The sequence below is a fragment of the Hippoglossus hippoglossus genome, chromosome 1, assembly GCF_009819705.1.
Source record: "Hippoglossus hippoglossus isolate fHipHip1 chromosome 1, fHipHip1.pri, whole genome shotgun sequence".
NCBI lineage: Eukaryota > Metazoa > Chordata > Actinopteri > Pleuronectiformes > Pleuronectidae > Hippoglossus > Hippoglossus hippoglossus.
Window position 1 is genome coordinate 24,161,452 of NC_047151.1, and position 21,830 is coordinate 24,183,281.

General features: G+C 44.4%; 3 protein-coding genes across 6 annotated transcripts; 2 read left to right on the top strand and 1 right to left on the bottom strand.

Annotated features, from left to right (window-relative positions):
- The first annotated feature begins 1,964 nt into the window (after positions 1-1,964).
- rasd3 (RASD family member 3) lies at positions 1,965-3,040 on the top strand. The gene has a single exon (XM_034600026.1). It carries the CDS (start codon positions 2,117-2,119, stop codon positions 2,858-2,860), a length of 744 nt encoding a protein of 247 aa, XP_034455917.1. The 5' UTR covers positions 1,965-2,116; the 3' UTR covers positions 2,861-3,040.
- A 3,282-nt stretch (positions 3,041-6,322) lies between these two features.
- On the top strand, positions 6,323-12,551 carry plk1 (polo-like kinase 1 (Drosophila)). The gene is made up of 11 exons (XM_034599787.1): positions 6,323-6,990; positions 7,810-7,978; positions 8,298-8,442; positions 8,534-8,627; positions 8,719-8,944; positions 9,116-9,158; positions 9,430-9,530; positions 9,649-9,726; positions 10,892-11,046; positions 11,188-11,370; positions 11,572-12,551. Exons 1-11 carry the CDS (start codon positions 6,628-6,630, stop codon positions 11,764-11,766), a joined length of 1,752 nt encoding a protein of 583 aa, XP_034455678.1. The 5' UTR covers positions 6,323-6,627; the 3' UTR covers positions 11,767-12,551.
- An 868-nt stretch (positions 12,552-13,419) lies between these two features.
- Positions 13,420-21,101, bottom strand: palb2 (partner and localizer of BRCA2). Of its 4 annotated transcripts, none has more exons than XM_034599386.1 (14): positions 21,030-21,101; positions 20,581-20,644; positions 19,905-19,964; positions 19,647-19,821; positions 18,682-19,419; positions 17,886-18,651; positions 16,017-17,475; positions 15,762-15,914; positions 15,362-15,444; positions 14,815-14,964; positions 14,610-14,726; positions 14,346-14,433; positions 14,059-14,258; positions 13,420-13,980 (listed from the first exon to the last, which is right to left on the bottom strand). In XM_034599386.1, the coding sequence occupies exons 2-14, from the start codon at positions 20,641-20,643 to the stop codon at positions 13,767-13,769; spliced, it is 4,266 nt and encodes a 1,421-aa protein (XP_034455277.1). In that variant the 5' UTR covers position 20,644; positions 21,030-21,101; the 3' UTR covers positions 13,420-13,766. The 4 variants fall into 4 exon arrangements, with proteins under 4 accessions (XP_034455277.1, XP_034455270.1, XP_034455253.1 ...); XM_034599379.1 differs by having other exon boundaries at positions 18,682-19,422; XM_034599362.1 differs by having other exon boundaries at positions 18,682-19,428.
- Between the last annotated feature and the right edge of the window lie 729 nt (positions 21,102-21,830).

Here is a 21,830-nt window from a genome sequence, read left to right on the forward strand (position 1 = left end):
GAATGAACGCACACAAAGGCACGGGCACATTGACAAATTATCACGTTATCTGTTTGTCCACCGATTGGCCACGTCCAGCCAGACAGTGTGAGTCAGCAACAAGGGGGGGGGCCCCGAGAACAGCTTATTATGTTAAATTCTTTGATTGGTTATGTACTGGAGACTGGAGCTGTCAAAGAAAAACAGAACAAGGCCCCATGTTACTATCTTTCTGCCAAAAGCTTCGTATTTTATTCGTCTAATGTGACTGGGATTATTTTAGCTTTAGCTTAGCATTTTGTCCAGCGCAATCTCGGTATTGTGAAACCGAAAGTAGGGGGATACGATCTCCTGTGGGAAGCATGGAACTGACTTATTCATGGCTTCAGGTGTCAGAATCAGGCGAACCATGGAGTTTAAGAGTAAATGTGAACTGTAGATACGTTGAAAAGACTTAGGAGTCGCTAAAAAACAGTGTTTATCTCCAATATTCAGCGGGAAACTTTTAAAATATGAAGAATTCTCAACAGAGCTTAGTGGATTTGTGACAGCGGCCGCTCTTCTGATTCAGGAAGCCGGGGATCATGAGTAATATCCACCGCTGTGTTTTTGGCATTTTGTCCAGCGCCATTTTGTTTTTTTGAATATTAACCATATTTGGAAGAACAGGGGTGGAGCCTCACTGAGAGCGCGAATGCATGCACATCTAACCAGCACCCATTGGACGGTATTAACTGTCAATCACATGGTATCCATGTCTATGTCCATTATTATACACAGTTTATACAGTATACAGTATATACAGTTTGCACTTGATTTATAATTTTGAGATAAAAGAGTCATTTGAAGGCTGGAATGACATTGGGTGGGGGGGGGGCCCAGGTCCCTTTTGCCTGAGGCCTCCAGAGTCCCTTGAAAAGCTCATGAGTGCTATCAGCCCGTTTGACTTTGCCACTGCACTGAGTTCAGAAACCCCTGTGGGTGTGGTCCACTCTGCCAGCAAATAATTATTAACCCTGTTCAAATTATCCAAATGATTAAATCCACTCATGCATGATTAGAAACAATCTGACCAAAACCAAAACTGCACCGATCCTCCAAACACAATTCCGGTGTTTTTAATAACAGGATGTGTGCGACACACGTTCGTGCAGGCAACACAATGTGTGTGTGTGTGTGTGTTTGTGGCAAACAGCATGTGGTCGTAGGAGGATGAGAGAGAGAGACCTTCCATGACTCAGACTTGGTGTAAATATGAGTGCACGTGTCTGGGTATTGGCTGTGTGTGTGTGTGTGTGTGTGCGTGTACGTGTGTGCATGAATGACCATCGCTTTATGACTGGCAGACTTCAGGCTCGGAGTTCCTGGGAAGGAACACAATAATAAAACCACGTGGGGATCTTATAAAACATTTTCCACGTTTTAATTTCAGCGGTGGTGAACTGCAACCAAGTATTTTTACTCAAGTACTATATTTAAGTATAACTGTAAGGGTTAGAGTACTTTTTAATCCATTACAGTCTTTATTCGTGTCGTGAATCCATTTTTCATTTGTTGATTTTAATGTTGCTTTCCATTTGCATTATTCAATGTGCAACACTGATAAACTCACCTGGCTGGTCAGATACTTAAAATAAGCACTAATATAAAAACAGCAGCCGTTCTGCTATCTATAGCAAGTGTTACTTAATTCAATAATGTTGCTGATAATACTTCTATAGCCTTTAAGTAGCTTCATTCCCTGTTGTTTACTGAGTAGGTTAAATCATGTGTTGACCCAGTGACCACTTGAATATGCACTTACTAATAGTACATTTGTGGAATATGACTGTTTGCCTGTTCTTATAATTTCCCAGTTTCTATAGAGGCTGGAGTTCCATGGCTCATTTGTGGCTGAGGACAGAGTGACTCCCTCTGTTATATGACTATATGACTATATGACTATATGACTGTTGACATACCAGTGAAAAGGCGTGAGATTTCCACGCTGCAGTGTCAGTGCGCCCTGCAGGTGTTTGTTGACTGACTGTTGTCAACCTGTCAGGGTGTATGTCTTGAATCATGCTTTCCCCCACGTACGAAAGATAAGGATCTTATTGGTGGAGGGCGTGCGTGCTCCGCCTATAAATACGCACGGATGCTTGGAGCAGAGCAGGAGTCTGTGGTGGCTGCAGCGGAGTGCACAGGGTCCAGTTCGCCGCCAGCAGGTGCTTTACTCTCGGTGGGGTCAGCTGTTCGCTCCGGCATGTCTCCGTCAGGACGTCCCCACAAGGTGCGGCTGGTGCTCCTCGGAGCAGCGGGGGTCGGCAAGAGCGCGCTCATCCGCCGCTTCCTCCACAACCGCTTCGAGCACAAGTACCTGCGCACGGTGGAGGAGCTCCACGTGCTGGAGTACGACACCGCGGACTCCGCCAAGATGCGGCTGGAGATCCTGGACACCAGCGGCAGCTACTCCTTCCCGGCCATGCGGGAGCTCTGCATCCGACACAGCGACGCCTTCGCCCTGGTGTACGCGGTGGACGACCCGGGCTCCTTCCAGGAGGTGCGCCGGCTCCGCGACGAGATCCTGGAGCTGCGGGGCGGCAAGAGCGCGCCCATCACCGTGGTGGGCAACAAGTCCGACCTCACCGAGGCCGAGGGGCGAGCGCTGCTGGCGGCCGACGTCATGTCCACGGTGGAGGGGGAGTGGGACGCGAACTTCGTGGAGGCGTCCGCGCGCACAGGTGGGAACGCGGTGGGGGTGTTCCGCGCGCTGCTGCAGCAGGTGGACATGCCGCACCGGCTGAGCCCCGCGCTGAACCGGCGCAGAGACACGCTGCCCCGGCCCGCAGTGAAGAGGAGGCCCCCGCTGAGGAAGAACAACAGCTGCGTGCTGTCATAGAACCGAGGAAGGACTCCGCAGCTGGTCTGCTCGTGTCCAGATGTTGCTGCTGGTCATCACCTGCACGTTGGAGTCAACATGAACTTATGAGACTCTCCGGAGTCTGGACAGTTATGGTCGCGTGCGCACATGTCATGCACTTTGTGTATATATTTACAGTTATGTCAATAAAAACTGCTTTTGTGATTTCTGTCTGCTGTTTGCAACACTTTCAGTTCAAAGAGTAAAAGTCTTTAAATGCCACAGAGAAGAAATTAAACTAATCTATAGCAATTAGCAGCAAAATATATTGGCTACTTATATAAAGTAAATTTATTAGACCCCTGCATGTGCAGTATTTTAACTTAAGTCAGTGTTTACCACAGTTGTAATGTTTATATGTAAAAACCTTCATTATAACTAGTAAGTTAAGCTATCAAAATATTTGTGACGGGAAAATTACTGTTCAGAATTGCCTGAAATTTAGTCAAGTGGAAGTATGAAGTAACACAAATACTCCAGTTGAGTAAATTGTGTGTATTTATACAGCACTTTTCAAGGCTTGGTGTGAAATGCTTCACAGTTCTGCCACTCACCCATTCACACACACATTCATGCAGTATATGTACTTTCTGTATCATACACACATACACTCACTGTCCACACAGCCACCAGAGGCAGTTTGGGATTCAGGAACTTACTCAAGGACATTGAACAGTGGAGACTAGGATTGAACCGCTGACCTTCTGGTTAGTGGACGACCCGCTCTCTCCTGAGCCAAAACAAGTACAAGTACTCTAATGAGGTGTCTTCTTCCATCAGCAGTCTAATGATTTTCTCCCTTTTCTACTAAACTAAACTCTGTTACACCAACTCTGCTCAGTATAGACCTACAACCTTATAACCACATTTAGTCTTTGATTTTATACCTTTTATACATTCACGGAGAACAGGATGTTGAGTCCATTTCCTCATCTCTCCATATTATGGATAGAAAAAAAACATTTTCCTGATTTCAGAGTTGTATTTATTGTTAAAGTCATTGGGGTCTGAGTTGATCTCACTCCTGTCACTGTCTGTTCCATTAGTTATAGGATTTCGGGGGCGTCCTATACAACATACAGAGATTTAGCTTGAATTTACAATTCACATTTCAAACCTGTCACAGTTGGTCAGTGCATAAATTCAGACATGAGATTATTTCATCATTAACATCACCTTCCATTGTTAGTGGTGCATATCAGTCAGTGCTTCATAAAAATCGCTCCTCTATGCATAGAGCCGTGTCGTGATGTTTTGGATGGTAAACACACACACACACACACACACACACTGTGAAGAGCATCAAAGCGGATATACAAACCTAATCATACCATAGTCTTTTCATTCACCATCCTCTTCTCAAGCACTTGTTCTCCTCTTATCCTCAGCCACTCGTCTCCATATCACTTAAATAATCTGCTGCTGGAAACGGATGTAACTCTCTCATGGGCTCAGAAGCACAACACAATTAGAAAGAGGAGGAGGAGGAGGAGGAGGAGGAGGAGTGCTTCAGAGGACACAAATAAAACAGATGAAAGCTTATTTGTGATAACAGAAATAGGGTTTTGATGTGACATGGATGTTACATTCACAAAATTGTACATTGTACATTGAAAATATTGCAAATTATGTTCAATAAAACTGCGAGACCATGCACATGCAAAACCAAGCTTTGTTCCAGTGGCATAAAATAACTAAAGCAGAATTACAAACCAAGCAAACCCCCAAAGCACAGTTAATTAGTTTCTGTCCAAAAAATGGATTAATCTTGAGTTTGTGAAAGAAGTTTGCACGACTGAAACACAACATCACTAAGAACGGCTTCTCTATCTTTTGTCTTCATGTCAAATTCTACTTTTAAGACCTTCATTGATTTAGTTTATATTGTTTTTTTCATTTGTATTAAAGTTATAATCTGCATCCCTTTGTTTCCTGTGTGACAAGGAATTAACACGTGAAAAAACAGGCCCTGTTGTATTACTCTATCATTGGAGAACTATACGGCTGCAGCCAACAATCGGGCTATCTTCATTATCAATTTCAAAACAACTATTAAATCTATAAAAAATAGAAAAGTAGACAATATTCAAATTTGAGAAGCTGGCACCCATGAATGTTTTACTTAAGCCAAATTGAATAGAGTGGAAGCTTCAAGTCTCCTGATTCTATCTGTGGAAAACATTTTAGGATCCAGATTTCAGTGCGATATCTGTTGACAAAGAGCTGGTTCAGTGGTTATGTCTCCAAACTGTTCTCCCACTCAAAACATCTTTCTACAGACCTTATATTTCCTTTTTTATCACAAAAACTTTGCTTCAGTATCTCTTCTCTTCATTCTGACTTTTTAAAGAATGCTGTTATAGGTGTCACTTGATTGTAGTCATTAAGGGTGAGGCCTTTTCTGTTGCCTATTTCATTTTCCGGCTTGTGTACAAGATTGGATTATGCAACTTCAGAGATAAGCTGAATAAATAAAAGATAGCTATGATCTGTTGCATCCTTTGCATCCACAATTTGAACTGCACGTGTTTTAAACAGAAATGTCCACAAGAAATATTTTGTCCCAAGTGCAACTAAATTGTTCAACCATTAATTATCAGGGAACTGTAATTTATAATGTTACTAATGGGTCTATTGAACTGTATTTAACTGATTGAACTCCGAGCTCTCTGGATTTATTATTTTTAATTGTAATATATGTTGCTGTTTTTCTGTGGAGCCAAAAACAACTTTCTATATCATGGACAATAAATTCTTACTTAAACTTACCTATCTGGCAGAGTTTGTACCATTTATAAGGCAACTAATCAGATAATCATTTCAGTTTATGGTCTGTTATTGATAACCAATGGGCCGGAAGCTCATAAATCTTCATTTACTTCAGTGGTTTAAAACTTTTATTGACTGACATGTTAAAAGTGATTTGGGAGTAACCTTTTATTTAGTTTTTCTGATTTCAAAAACATTCCCTCACAATAGAAATAAATAAAATAGTGATGATACATACACACATATATACATATATCACATACCCACATTTATATATCATACATGCATACATAAACACACATACAAATTAAAAAATAAAAAAGGAAAATCAACAAAGGCAAACATGTCATATTTACAGTGAGGCTTTTACTGAAATAGAAATTGAAAGTAAAAAAAAGTTAAATGGCCCCAACATCAGCTTTTATCCTGTTTGTGCTGATTAAAACCCAGTGGAACTACATTTCCCGTCAGGCACCCGTGACGCCAACGGCGACCGACGCTCGGCCAATCAAACCGCGGAGTTCTCCCCTCTCGGTCCCTGATTGGCCAGTTTCGCACCGAACTTCCCACGATGCTTTGCTCCGCCGGTTCGGAATTCAAATCTCGCGGACCAATCAGAGGGCGCCGCAACGAGCGAGGCAGCATTTTAAACTTGTCGCGGAGCCTGTTGTCAAAAGGACGGGACGAGGAGACGCCGCAGCCACCGAGGGACGAGCCCTGCGATCACTTTCACCTCCAAACTCAGGTTTTTAACCAATATTCGCCACATGTTCGATGCCGAGGCCGCTGTTTGAGTAACGTCCGCGTTTGAGGCTCGTTGACGGGGTTTTTTATTTGAATTCAGCGGCCGCACGGGAGCTAACTAGCTTCCAGGACTGAACCCACACCGATTCGAGCGGTTATCGACATTTAAACCGCTGTAGAGTTTTATTATTAAACTTTGCTTTTAAAGACACGGAAGAGAAGTTTAGTCCAAAATGAGCGCAGGTGTAGCGAAGCCGGCGATCCCGTCGGCGCACGTCGACCCTAAATCGGCTCCTCTGAAAGAGATCCCCGATGTCCTGGTGGACCCTCGCACCATGAGGAGGTACACGCGGGGCCGCTTCCTCGGCAAAGGGGGCTTCGCCAAATGCTACGAAATCACGGACATGGAGACCAAGCAGGTCTTCGCCGGGAAGATCGTGCCCAAGTCCCTGATCCTGAAGCCGCACCAGCGGGAGAAGATGACCTCGGAGATCGCCATTCACAAGAGCCTCGACCACTCGAACATCGTGGGCTTCCACGGCTTCTTCGAGAACGAGGACTTCGTGTTCGTGGTGCTGGAGATCTGCCGGAGAAGGGTGAGTGTCTGTGGGGCTGAGGGGGCTCCTCCTCTCGGCGGTGCACACCCTGCTCCAACCGTTGTCACCCGGGTGTCTTCCGTTGTCCTCCCTGCTCCAGTGGAGGCAGCGGAAGTCCTGGGAAAGGCAACGACAAAATGAATCTGGGATGTTTTTAAATCATGCATGGGCCTTTTTAAGTTGACTTTTAGAGACAATTATTTATTATTATCGACCTTTTCCCCTTTTTCATACTGACCCAATCATCTATTTTGAATTTATTGTCCAGGCCTTTCACCATAATGCTTTTAAATCAGAGTATTTCACCATAAACCCCTTTTTTATTATTGTCAGTGGCTTTTATGGGTATAGTTCACCCCAAAATGAAAATCTACTCACCACTATGTCGATGGAGCTGTGGGTGAAGTGTCCACTAAACACTTCTGGAGTCTCCAAAACTATTGAAGTAAATGGTGACCGTTACAAACAAGCCCTGACATTCAAATTCCACTCAAACCAAGTCATGCACCATGTTTTTAGCCCAATTGACGCTGATCCATGTGCGAACGCGGCTCCGGAGGTGGATGACAGGTCATTTAGGTTAAAAACACGGTGTAAATGACTTCGTTTCGAATCGAATTTGAATCTCGGGGCTTACGGACACTTGGGTGACCCCACACACTTAACCCAACCCTCCATCGGCATAATGGTGAGTGGATAATGAGTGAATTTAATGTTTTTGGGTGAACTATCCCTTTTAAAATCAAAGTGTTTCCTCACACTTTCCTCCATTGCCTTGATGATTTTCCAGCTAATCCTAATTTCCTTTTTCCACATCAGTCCTTGTTGGAGCTGCACAAGCGCCGTAAGGCCGTGACCGAGCCGGAAGTTCGCTACTACATGACGCAGATGCTCAAAGGCGTCCACTACCTGCACAACAACCGAGTGATCCACAGAGACCTGAAACTGGGCAACATCTTCCTCAACGATGACATGGAGGTCAAGATAGGTACGTTTCGCTGTTCGATCTGCCCACGTTGAAACTTGGCTGCCTTTCTGGGATTAATTAGGGGGTACGGTGACAAGTGATAAATACCAGAGACAACAACACTCACAATCATACCCAGGAACATACCTGAGCTGAGTAATAAACAATAGGACACGCCCAGCCTTCACAATCGACATTTACTACTTCCTGGATGAGTAGTTTCCACAGACTGGTGAAGAAATGCATTAAACGCACACATGTACGATGTCAATGGGGGAAAAACATGAGTGTCTCCTGGAAACACAGAAACTAAACCACTGCTTCTGTCTTTCCTCTCCAGGGGACTTTGGCCTGGCCACTAAGATCGAGTTCGATGGCGAGAGGAAGAAGACGTTGTGCGGAACGCCCAACTACATCGCCCCAGAAGTGCTTTGTAAGAAGGGCCACAGCTATGAAGTGGACATCTGGTCGCTTGGATGTATATTGTACGTCTGAAAATAAAATCACCCCCAGGGTCAGCAGCACCTCTCGTCGTGGTTCAGTCCATTCAACCTCCCCCTCTGTGTCTTCTCTCAGGTACACTTTGTTGGTGGGTAAACCCCCATTCGAGACGTCCTGTCTGAAGGAGACCTACAACCGCATCAAGAAAAACAACTACACCATCCCCTGGGTAAGCTGGACTGATGAATGCAGTCTGTTTTCACAGTTCCATCAAAAATATAATGCGTGTGTGTGTAAAAAAACCTGAATTCTCTCTGCAGCACATCAACCCGGCCGCGGCTGCACTCATCAAGCGGATGCTGCACGCCGATCCCACCCAGAGGCCGACCATCGCCGAGGTGATAGCCGACGAGTTCTTCACGTCCGGCTACATTCCCACACGTCTGCCCACGACGTGCCTCACTGTCCCCCCACGGTTCTCCATCGCTCCCTCCACTGCGATGGAGCTCAGCCAGAGACGCCCCCTCACGGCCATTAACAACAAGGGTAATAGTCCCAACAGCACACAGTCGATTGTGAACCCCCAAAGAACCCCCTCAGTCCACAGATTAAATATGTTGTATGAGTCAAGGTGGTTGAATCTCCTGAATAATGGGTTAATGTACGAGTATCACACTTTGGAGATCTGGGTGTTTAAATAGTTTTTTCTCTCTTCAGCTGGATCAGAGAAGTTGGACATGAAAGACGAGCCCATGCAAAGGTGAGAGATGTTCGTACAACAGATGAATGATGAGTATTATTCAATCTGTGAACTACTGTTTAAATTAAAAAAATTAATAGTTTTCTCTCGAGCTGTGGGAGGTTTGCACAGAAACTTGAACTCCGAGCCGCACTATCCACATCCTCCTCGTTCAAGAATTAGATTTTTGTTTGGTTTCAGTCACATTGTTTCATGGTAGTTATGTTAGATTTTCTACCACACGTATGGAGCCGGTGTTTATGTAGATGATGAACGTTCTCTTTGTGTGCAGGGAGGCTGAGCCGACACCAGAGTGCCACCTGAAAGACCTGCTGCAGCAGCTCAACACCATCATCGCTGCCAAACCCTCTGAGAAGCCAGTCATATGCCAAGGTGAGCGCACACGCTTCATCTTCATGTGCAAACACTTGTTACCATGATGCACATTCTATTGGTTTGTGTGATCTTTTTATTTTGCCAACCAGGATTTGTTCTATTTATGCGTTTACAGACGAGGCAGAGGATCCGGCCTGTATCCCCATCTTCTGGATCAGCAAGTGGGTCGACTACTCTGACAAATACGGATTAGGTGAGAATTGGTCTGACTTCACAGCCGTCTGCCACATGGGTTCAAAATTACAACATTTTCTTTTTCATTCTTCAAGTCAGGTTGAACAAGCGGAGGTGTTTTGGTAATTCACTTTATTTTCTGAGCGCAATTCAAGCTTAAGATACAACACAAAGATTAAACCGTATAAATAAATACAAAAAAAGCATCATATCTAATAAATAAAACCGAATCAAGACGGCAGGATTAGATGAAACTAAATACCCGTCAGGCATTAGTCATTTTATGACAAACTTTAATAAGAAAGCACTTTTTATTAACTTAAGTTGCTAAATGCTTCAAGATGAGAAATTGATTAAAAATGACAATTAAACAAAGAAGAAATGGTAAAACATGGGATAAAAATGAAGTCACACGCAGATTAAAACAGAACATGAATAAAAGCTTTCTGATATGTCTTTTAAGAATCGTTTTAGAGATGAGAGATTTCACAAGATAAACTGTATAGTTTGGGGGGGGGGGGGGTTCTTAACGGCAAAGACCTGGTCACCCTGTGTCACTAACCCTGATCTAAGATTAGTTTGCTGAGCTTCGGTGGAGAAATGAATGAAAATCCAAACGATATCTGAGTGACCATGAACAATCTTAAAACTACAGACAGAAATATTTTGTCCTTGACCCAGAAATCTGTAGATGCAACAGTTCCTTCTGCAAATTCACCACATCCCTTATCTGGATTGTTTGATCTGGATCCATGAACCGACCTGGTTTCACATGAGCATATTTCACTGTTTGCTGTAAAGAGATGCAGGTTGGACTAAAATACACACTGCAGGGAAAAATATATCATTCTCCTGTATTTGTCAGGTTAAGAAACATTGATATGACATTAGCTGTCTGCCACTAAAACACAAACAAATGTAGTTTAAACAAAAATATCACATTCAGTACAAACCTCTGTTACAAATTTCCATGACTCTTGAGCAAGTCAACATTTTTTAATTAAACAATAAAAGATAATTGGCTTGTAACTTATTTTTCAAAACTTGAATATCACTTGCCAGCAGCAACAAATGTTCTGCACCGACTGGACCTCAACAGAATTTAACACATTCACGTCAGTTTGCACAAACGGCCTCTTCTCCGTTGAAGCATTAATCTGTAATGATTTGAATGTGTGTTTCAGGCTACCAGCTCTGTGACAACAGCGTGGGCGTGCTGTTCAACGACTACACTCGTCTGATCATGTACACCGACGGAGACAGTCTGCAATACATTGACAAGACGGCGACCGAGTCCTACCTCAGCGTGCGCTCGTACCCCACGGCTCTCAACAAGAAGGTCAGGAGCTGACACTGACGACTTCAAACATTTTCTTTAAGCTTTGTATTTTAAAATCACGGGTTCATGTAGCCTGAGCGACATCATAGAGATGATGCTGCAAATCACTTCACCTGTTTCATTTATTTACTCTTCTCGTAGATCACATTGCTGAAATACTTCCGCAACTACATGAGCGAGCACCTGTTGAAGGCTGGCGCCAACATGGCGCGGCGGGAAGGAGACGAGCTGGCGCGGCTGCCGTATCTCTCCCTCTGGTTCCGAACGAAGAGCGCCATCGTCCTGCACCTCTCCAACGGCACCGTTCAGATCAACTTCTTCCAGGTGAGTGACGCACCTCCTCCTCCTCTTATAACTTATACAAGTTTTAGTTTTCTTGTAGTATTCTTCCATCCACATTCTCTCCACGATGAGAAGCATATTGATTCCCACACCTCATCCATCTCATATTAGCTATTGGATGCAGTTTTTGTTTTTCCCCCCTCCCATTTCATGACAATGTTTTGATTGACCCTCCTCCGCCAGGACCACACCAAGCTGATCCTGTGTCCGCTGATGGGGGCGGTGACGTACATCGACGAGAAGCGAGAGTTCCACACCTTCAAGCTGTCTCTGCTGGAGGAGTTCGGCTGCTGCAAGGAGCTGGCGAGCCGCATCCGCTACGCCAAGCTCATGGTGGAGAAACTGAGGGAGAGCAAACCCCCCACCGCCGCACAATAGAAAACCCCAGATGTCTTCAATCACCGACCACTTCTCCCAGTCTGGCGGCCGCGCGCCGGATGGGACAGACTTAAATCCTCCTGTATTTTATCCATGGGTTGCAGTGTAATGATTTTTATGTCGTCCTTGACGCTCTGAAACGCCCCCTGACGATTAATCCCCCAGGTGTTGTACATGAAAATTCAATTCCAGTCCCTCAGCCACTGATTGTTCTACTTTTTTTTTTGTTTCCTTTTCTATTGTTAATAGAAACTCACTTGAACTCATGTTATCTTAACTCTCTTGATGAAGCTTACTCTTGACAAACACATTCCCACTGATGTAATCTGAGGGAGCCGGATCACTGACTCAACACAGGATCTGACCCATTTTAAATGAGTCCATTAGGGAAAAGGTGAACGTTCAGTTTCGCCCGCTGTTCAAATTCATCTGTACATTGAAACGGCCTTCTCCTCTTCTTCTGGTTCGTTTGCGTTCGTTCGTGTATCTGTGACCCGACTGGACAGATGTGTGCTGGGACTGAGACTCCCGAGTGTGTGTGGATGGAAAAAGCTTCTGTGCTTTCGTCTGTTTTATCTGTGTTGTATGTCGAGAAATGGACCATGTCGAGTCTTCATCATGTACATCCTGTAGTGTTACTCTTTTTAAAAATATCTATTTTAGATGTCTTCTTCTACGAGATGTACAAACATGTACATACTGCTGAATCTGCATACATGTTGTAAAGATGGTTTAATTTTACCCAAGTTTAAATAAAGATGTTTTTTGAACGAGGTAAAATACTGTTCACATTTGCTGTTTTAATCTGCACAAGGGATTTTGTAGATTAGTAGTTTAAAATACTGAAGTTTTACTTGAATCTTGAAATCAAGTTTGATTTAGTTCAGCTGGATGACTTGAGATTTTTAACTGATGTTTCCTCCAGTGGAAAGTTCAGGTGGGAAAAATTATGCAGTTTATTCCTTAGCAAACGTCTGGACATTTTGTTTTTAGGGTCTGAGATTATAACCCCTTGCTTTTGCATGTCCCCACCATTTTCTGCAAAGATGAACCATCACACTCACTGAGAAGCGTTTACAACATTGTGGTGTTTCAGTGGAAGACGGCTGCTCGGTGAACAAGGTCCAGCGTTAATTTACTCTGCCAATCGGAGGTAAATGGGTCAAGTGGAAAAGAAAGTTGAGTTGGTTAAACGGATAGTTCTCCAGTGTCGAAGCTCTGAATCCGTTTTCTAGTAAATGAGACTGTTGGTGTCTCCTAGTGGAAACAACGACCCATTACAGCCTGATTTATAGTATTCACAGCTCAACAGATCCAGCACTTCACCAGTCAGACACCAGCTTTGTGTGAACTACCACAATGTGTCACACACAGTGAGAAACAATAGTTCTAGATCATATTGAATCCTACATGAATGTTTTAGGATTATTTATGATTTCGATAGTAAAGGAAAAGCATTTCCTAACCATCAACCCAAATCAAATGTAAAAGTATTGACAGTTTAAAAAAAATACTGAATTCACAGAAGTTTAATGTAAATTTTATATAAAAAAAAACTTCGGGAACACTTTTTTCTTTAAATTAACAACTTGTAATTACAGTGACACAAAAAGTGAAAATTCGCACACGTCATTGTCACACACACACACATCCAGTGTTTCCTACTGGTGTTTTAAAAACAATATTTCCACAGGCTGGAGGAAAACAAACATTAACAACACTCCGTCTTTAAAGCTTTACAAACAGGCCCCTGACTTATGGGATGTATTCAGTTTACAGCATGTGAATCCTCATATCTTAGAACTGTGGCCAAAAGACTTTATAGTAACCGAATTGCTTGAACTTTGTCAAACTGAAATGTCTGTAAATGAAACCACAGAAACTCTTCTATTCAATCCATTAAACTCAGGATTGAGTTTAACAGACCATGTTAAAATCTATGTGAACATTCAAACGGTGACATAAAGACTTCAGCGTTCGATAAAAGTCATTGCACGAGTCTATATTCTACTGTAGCAGTGTACAGTGACATCTCCTTTGTGATGGCCGGTCACCAGCGTGTCTGGCCCCCCCCAACGAGCCAGCTGCCAGCCTTCACTCTCGGGGGCCCACACCATCCTCGAGGCCCCCGGACGCCCGAGCTCCCACACGCACACACAGCCGCTCTGACTCAGGCCGACCACGTTGGAGCGGTTGACATCGGCTTCACACAGTCTGCAGAACACACAGATCGGAGTGTGAGGCTCATGAATGTATGAGAGTGCACAAACACACCACAGTTCCTCGACTCACCTGCCGGACCAGGCTTTGGGGGGATACAGTCGAGTAGCCAGCGCAGATTTGCCCGTCAGAGGGTTAACGGCGACCAGGGAGAACAAGGCGGCCTTCTTCCTGTCCTCTTCAGAAAACAGTTCGTCTTTTGCTTTGGCCTCCATTCCTACATCCTCCGGGGAGCTGAGCAGCTGATGCTGTAGCAGGACAAACAACACTCCCTGTGCACAAAAACACACGGGAGTGAGACAATCTGAGGAGTGAGGTAGTTACTGTAATAATCGGACAGGCAGAGTGGACATACTCACACAGTGGGAGTATCCCCTGAGACAAGCTGTGTGCGACAAACCATCTCCAAGGACGATGCTACGCAGCAGCTGGCCGCTCTTCAAATTCCTGAAACAAACGATAAAAATAACTGTAAACAGCAGCAAAGTGTTTGTTTCACAGCAGGAACGTGATCGCTAACATTAAAAACTAGAATCCTCAGTCCTGAATCCACATTATTAGTTTAGTTTATTAGTTACAGGTTTCTATCACCATCTCTTACTGTACATCCAAGTCTTTCTTACCAGACAAAGACACGTCCACCCTCATCTGTGCCAATCAGAGCATCCGAGAGTCCGTCCACTGGAGCGAGGGCCCCGACGCACACACCGGGAGACTCAAGAGGCTGAGAGCTCCGCGCGCTGAGAGAGAAATTAAGATACCGAGATTATATACGTCTGTAAATGGGAAAGTTGCTGGTAGAGAATAAATACAACAGCTCTGCGTTACCTGTTGTCGTCTGAGACGTTAAACACCCGCAGGGTTGAACCTGTCGCCGAGTGGGAGGAAGTAACCACTCTGGACCCGGACACGCCTACAACGACCTGGACAACCCCCTCACACAGCAGCACCTGTGTGAGGCTGGAGCACGAGAGCACCCTGTGCACATGGACGACACACACACACACACAGATGAGTTTCATTACTGAAGCTCTGACAACTAAACAGCTGATAGATTCATCATTTGGAGGCCGATGCAGAGCGCGCAGTTTTGGTTGCATATTGCTTTTATCTTCATTATTAATAATACTTTTCAAGAATTCTAGAATTCCAAGTACCTGCCTTCTTATTCACAGTGTCTGATAGGCTTCTCTATTACTCTCCAATTTAACTCTGTCACTGACAGTGACACGGGCAGATGAGTGTAGTGAAGCGTTCCCAAGTTAGAACAGGTGGCACATCAAGCTTCTATAAATCTACATTCATCTTGACTCTAGATGAATGTAAGTGAAAGTACACTTAAGCTTGTGACCAGAGTCTGATTGACTGTATTCACCTCACTTCTCTGATTTCCAGCTGACCCAAAGTCACAAACATCAGCCCAGCAGCATCGGGGACAGGAAACACATTGATCACCCGCTGTAAACAAACACAACAATAAAATGATATGAATGACCTTTCCATTATACCTGGTCTAAAGCTACCCAGCACTGTTTTGTTTCAAGTTATCATCCACTTCCATTTACTGCTTGTCATTAAAAAAAAAAAACACATTTTGTATCGTTGAGTTAGTTGTAAGAAATAATCCTTTTTAGAGCCGAATTGTTTGGAAGAAACATTATTTACATCCATGTTTATTTGTCTTACTGTTTTTACACTGTATTCACACGTTACCACCACCAACTCTGAGTCAGTGGAACAGGACTCTACCAAGTGTCTTCTCAGTAAGCACTCACGTAGTTGAAGGTCCAGGTGTGTGTTAAGCTCCAGTCGGATGCTGGAGTCTGACTCCACAGACACACCGCCCACTTTCCTGCTGCCGCTACACACAAACCCCCCGAGGGTCCCGGCAGACAGCACGTGTCCACCAGACAGCCGCCTGCTGGGGCCTGAACACACACACGCACACAAAATAAACGTTTACTTTAATCTAAAGTCGCTCACTGAAGCCAAACCATTCATTCTTAGTTACCACGAGAGAAACGTTGTACCTTCAGAGTGTGTGTTATCACATGTTGCTCTGCAGTCTCCTCCAGTCTCTCTCCCTCCTGCCCGCCTGTGCCTCGTGACTGGAGGTTAGATGCTGTGGCAAAGGTTGCTGGCTCAACGCTGGGATGACGATCGGCTGCAGCTGACAGTTGTGATGAAGCCCTGTCCTGACTGGAGCGGGAGACTAGAGGCCGGCTGGGAGGGAGGGACGTTATGGACGGACAGGGAGACAGAGCCGGAGGAGAGAGAGCGTGGGTTGCTGGGCTGTGAGGAGGAGGTAGGGTGAGAGCCGGGGCAGAGGGAGAGGAGGTCAGGGGGAGGCCGGCGGAAACAGGGCAGGGGGTGAGTCCTAGGGAGGGCAGCGTGGGGCTGGAGAGGAGGGCTGAGGAGGCCAGGTGAGGGGTTGTGAAGGGGCAGTGGGCTGAGGTCAGCGGAGGACTCAACAGCACCTGAGAGTGGACGCTGGGGTGTGGTGAAGACTTCTGACTGGTTTCTATCACTGATCTGTCCCTGGGATGATGAGTGGGGGGTTCGGAGGATTCCTCTGAGTGTCTGGCAGGTGATGTCCGATGCTTCACAGGAGCGTCAGTGTCGTTACATGTCTGTGCAGCAGAGCGGCTGTTAGAAGCCTCCTCAGCTGATTCCTCCGGTGGACAATCAAAGCACAGAGTCTTGATGACAGCTCTGTCTTCTCTTCGGTGGTTTGTGGACGTCTGATCCTCCACAGAACAAACTACACCAGAACAACATGAGTCTTTTTCTGATGCAGGCTGTTTTATTTTTAGTTCACTTGACTTCTCAACTACACAACCATCCACTTTGCTTGCAGGACCGTGTGCACAGTTCATGTAAGGCTGAGGTTTGACACTGTCGTCTCTAGATCTGTGTGTGTTGCTCTGGCTCTGAGTATCCACAGTATCCTGCTTTTTAGTGTCATCTTCACAGTCAGCGGGACTTTCTTGAGCCACTGACACAGATTCTGTCGAGCTGATGTGAGTCTTTGCATCAAGGTTTTCCGTCTGTTGTTCTCCAGGAGTTTCTGTTTTATCTCGGTTGGATGACTTTTCAGCTAAGGACTCGTCTACAAGCTTGGAATCTGTCGACAGGTTTTCGACGTCCACACACGCCGGTTTTTCTTCCATTGAAACGGTCGGGGTGAGGCTGAGTGGGAGAGGAAGTGCCACCACTGGGTCACTGGTGCTGTAGCAAGGGTAACAGCGAGGGAGGCGGCTGCGAGTGTTATAAGAGGGGGATGTGTAAAGTTCAACTCCTGATTCAACAGCGACCTGCCGAAGCTTGTGTAGCTTAAGAGACGCAAACTGGTCGTCGGGGAGATGAAAATCTTGGTGGATGTCGAAAGTCATCAGGTTGTTGAACAGTGAGCCGGTGGATGGAGACGGGAGAGGAAAGAGGGATGTTTGGTCGAGTGGAGAGGACGGTAAAAGGAGAGATCGCCAACTACCTACGGGACAGGAGGTGGAGAAAAAAGATATTAGATATAGCAGAAAGGTAAATAAGTGAATATGACTTAAACCAGGGTTGAAGAGGCCTTTTTTTTAAATTGTCAACTATTCCAGTTAGGTACTAAAACCAACATTGACCCGTCTGTGCCTAATATTACGCTTTTATTTATGCTTTGTAACATCACATTACTTTCTTTGTCAAACACCAAAGAAATAACACAATGGATGAAATAATTCATTACAGGGATCATGTCTAGTATAGTTTACTGAGACACAACTCCAAGTGAGTGTAGCTTTATTTTGATGAGCACAATCATATTTTCACTGCCGTCTTTTAGTTTGAAAATTCAAACTAATTAATTTTCTATCTCCAACATTCACACGCACACATACAGAGTCACCATATGAGACTCACGTGTACTCTGTGAGGGCGTGTTATTCATCAGAAACATGGGATAGACCCTCTGCAGATGTCTGGAAGCCGGACTACACTGAGCTCCGTTAACCCCGGGGGAAGGCTGGGTCCCCGTGTGGCAGGTGGACACAGGCTGGTCGTCGTCCGACAGAAGAACAGGTTCCTGAGGAGTGAGACGAGGCTTCAGTCCATCAGGGGCATGGAGCGATGGGGAGGAGGAGGAGGAGAGCGGGGTGAGGGTGGGTTGAGGATCCACTGAGGTTTCCATCTGAACAATGTCTAAACACTTAATAGATCTTGGAGTTTGACTTCTTCCTCTGCCCCGGCCTCTTCTCCTACCCCTCCTCCTCCTCCCTGCTCCTGGATGCGTAGCGCTGACTGCAGGGGATGAAGACGCATCCACGCCGTTCTGACTTTTACTTGAAATCTCACTGGACCTCTGGCTGTTAGCAGAAAGCTCAGCAGATGCGTCAACAGTACACGCATGTGAAGACTCGTGAGGATCGATAGATGCAGTTGTCAGAGAGGAGAAATCTTCCTGTGAGTTTAGATCTGAACACCCACTGGTGTGTGTGTGCCTGTTCAATCCTCTGCCCCGACCCCGACCCCGGCCCCGGCGTTGTCGTCCCGTGCTCAGCTGGGAGAGGAGGACGGCCTGCATGTCAGGTTGACTCTGCGAGGATGTCATACGCCTTGTGGTCCGGACGTAGTACTCCACTGGGAAAAGTAGTCCTTCCACTAAAGTGCAGGAGTCCAAGAGACCCACATTCTTTTCATCTCCTCCAATCCCACTCTTTTCTTCTTTTATTTCCATTGTGCCATCGTGCATTTTTTCAGTTTCTATTTTCTCTGTTGCAGTTTCTTCCATGTTTTTATCATGGCTCTCGTCAGAAAGCGTTGTTTCTCTCTGTCCTCTACTATTCTCACCACTGTCTCCCTCCCCTCCCTCCTCTCTTTCTCCATTTGGTGTTCGATCTCGTCCACTTTCTTCACTTTGTACAGCAGAGTTCTGACATTGAAGCAGCAAAGAAGTCGACTCTGATTCTTTTTTCCCGTCAATAGTCGCCTCGTCCTCTTTTTCGCTTTGTTCGTCCTCTTCTTTTATCTCCTTTCCCTCTGTATCCCCTGTTTCAGTGTGTGCATGTGTTTTCCAGTGTGTTAGCAGCAGAGAGGGAGAATCAGACTCTGAAGAAGAAAATAACTCTTCACTTTCAATCACAACCTCTGCCTCTTCAGACTTGATTTTCTCTGCCTCTTCAGAATGGATTTTTTCCTCCCCTGCTATTGTTCCGACACTCTCCAGCTTGTCACCCTGCTCCTGTACTTCCTCGCTGTTGTCAGTGATCCTGCAAACCTCCGCGCTCCTCCTCTCCCAGAGCAGGCGGCTGCGGCGAGACCTGAGGCGCAGGGCAGGACTGGGTCTGTGACCTCTAACTGCATCATGGCTGGGATCTGGCGTTTGCGGGCAATCAGCATCAGAGGGAAGCAGGAACCTGATCACCTGGCTCCTCCTCAAGTTGTCAGAATCTGCTGGACCTGGAAACACATGAAGAATTTTTGATTTGCACTATTATCATAGACAAAACATAGTCTGCTTCTCGGAGAAATGACAATGTAACCTCAAACCTCTGTTTTGGGATGGACAGGCCTGAAAGCAATCAATGCATGAAAACTGCAGCATGTACACAAACATATATGTACACCATGAAAGAGATTAACTATCTGTTCTTTGCAGATGATTGGGACGGACTCACCTTCAGTGTGTCCCAGGCACTGAAGTTTATCTGGGGTTGTTGCATTGCCGGTGTTCAGTGTCACTGGACAGAGACTTGGTTTAGATGTCTCCTCTGGGTCCCTCTGGTCCTGGAGGTTCTGCTGTGAGATTCTGCTCCTCACATGTCTACGCACTCCTTCCAATCGCTCTGCGCGCTGTGAACAGATCCAGAAGGTCAACGAGGACGAAGACTTTCTACAATTGACTCGTTAAAAGGTAAAAGGTAAAAGAGTCTGACCTGTAGTCGCTGGGCTGTTCTGAGATATTCCCTTTTTAAAAGAGCCAACTTCCTACGGAGCTGAGAGGAGAAATGTTCATGTTAACTTTTATTTGACAGCGTGAATGATGCAGAAAAAACATAAATGTATGTTTATATTTTACATCCTAAAAGTTTATTTTCTCAACTCAAGGTCTATATGGTATATTTAGGTATCATTGACTTTTCTTCTTATTATAATAATATATGATTATACTGTAAAATCTTTGAGCCTCGATTACATTTCTTTGTCATAAGGAATCATTGCCTATCTTTTCATATACAAAGGTTTACTTCCTAATGACGTTATCGACCCCATGAGAATCTATATTGATCAGGCTTTTATGCACATATTGTACATATTTCCTATTTGATTTTATATATTTTGTAAATCTTATAAGCTTATATTTCTAATCTTGCATGGAGCTATTGGAACAAACACAATTTCCCCCCTGGGATCAATAAAGTATTTCTGATTCTGATTCTTTACCAATAACATAATATCATATTCTGAAATGGGCCACTCTGCATAATGAAACTTTCACTTAATCTACTTTTAGTGTCATGACAGTAAAACTTTTGACTTTATAGGCACAAATCTTCAGTTGATTTGAGTGTTGTGTATCTTCCACTCCAACAAACAGTGAATGTGTGTTACCTTCTCTTTATCATCACAGTGCAGTGTGGTCCTCAGCTGCTCCTCCACATCACGACCCTCCATCCTGCTCACACACACACACACACACACACACACACACACACACACACACACACACACACACACACACACACACACACACACACACACACACACACACACACACACACACACACACACACACACACACACACACACACACACGTAGCTAGCATCAGTTAGCATTATGGATCTAAATGACCGATCCCCTGTTCCTATAAGAGGAGTTAGCTCATCTGAACCACAGAGCTAACAGGTCCAAAACAACGTTACAGGACAGGACAAGCTAAGTTAAGGCTAAAGATCGACAGTTAAAGTTTACACACACACTCCCGCTGCTTTGTTGAAGTAACAATAAAGTTAATACAGATGCTGGTGTTGTTGGTGTTGAGTGATGAAGTCGCTCTTACTCTCACTGCGCTGTTTCCTCCATGAGTGTGTTTTCATGTTCGATCATCCCGGCCATCGATTAACCTCTGATTTCCCGCGACCCCAGCGCTAGACCGGAGCAGTGGAGCGCAGAGACATCGATCAGCGGCAGGAAGCAGGTACATTTAAAAAATCACTTAAACTCTTTCAAATGTCGTTAAAACATCTCATGTTGCTCCACGCATTGAAGACACTCGGTGCAGACACAGGGAAATGTGATAAATGTGTTTTAGAAAGGGTCATATTTGAGTATTTTATTGTTTTAAGCTTACACCTGTAGCACAAACCCAAAAAAGCTAACTTTAGCTAATCACAATACAGAAGATTAAACAGTGACAGAAATATAATAATTTATAAAGCAAAAACCTTTTGGATAAAATCTTTCAACAACTCATATAATCCAAAAATACTATATTATTTACAAACAGTGATGAGGAAAAATAAATCTAATACTTAATTGTTTTTCTTATATTTACTTTTCTTGCTTTGCTGTCAAAGCACTGATATATATACATTTTATAAATACATTTTTATTATTATTGTTATTATTATTATTATACATATTCGAAATGGAGAGAAGAAATATACAAACTTTTTAAATCTCACTCCTTCTCCATAAATATGAGTAATGTTTCAATGTGTCTCAATTTGAATTCCTTTATAATATCAAAGTGAAAATATGTGTCTTTTTTTTTTATCAGGTAGTTTATTGACAACTTTTCAGTTTGAAGTGTCCTGTAACTTCATTCAACAGTAAGAACCGTAAGTAATGTTGTGCAAAA

What these genes read in the sequence shown, in the direction of transcription:
- rasd3 (XM_034600026.1), top strand. Translation starts at nt 2,117, where the DNA reads ATGCTTGGAGCAGAGCAGGAGTCTGTGGTGGCTGCAGCGGAGTGCACA.
- plk1 (XM_034599787.1), top strand. Translation starts at nt 6,628, where the DNA reads ATGAGCGCAGGTGTAGCGAAGCCGGCGATCCCGTCGGCGCACGTCGAC. An exon ending in TGGTCGCTTGGATGTATATT is followed by an intron (nt 8,443 to 8,533) that starts GTACGTCTGAAA and finishes GTCTTCTCTCAG; the next exon opens with GTACACTTTGTTGGTGGGTA. An exon ending in CACGGCCATTAACAACAAGG is followed by an intron (nt 8,945 to 9,115) that starts GTAATAGTCCCA and finishes TTCTCTCTTCAG; the next exon opens with CTGGATCAGAGAAGTTGGAC.
- palb2 (XM_034599362.1), bottom strand. Translation starts at nt 20,643, where the DNA reads ATGGAGGGTCGTGATGTGGAGGAGCAGCTGAGGACCACACTGCACTGT. An exon ending in AATAAAAGAAGAAAAGAGTG is followed by an intron (nt 18,652 to 18,681) that starts GGATTGGAGGAG and finishes AGAATGTGGGTC; the next exon opens with TCTTGGACTCCTGCACTTTA. An exon ending in CCCAAAGCCTGGTCCGGCAG is followed by an intron (nt 13,981 to 14,058) that starts GTGAGTCGAGGA and finishes TGTGTTCTGCAG; the next exon opens with ACTGTGTGAAGCCGATGTCA.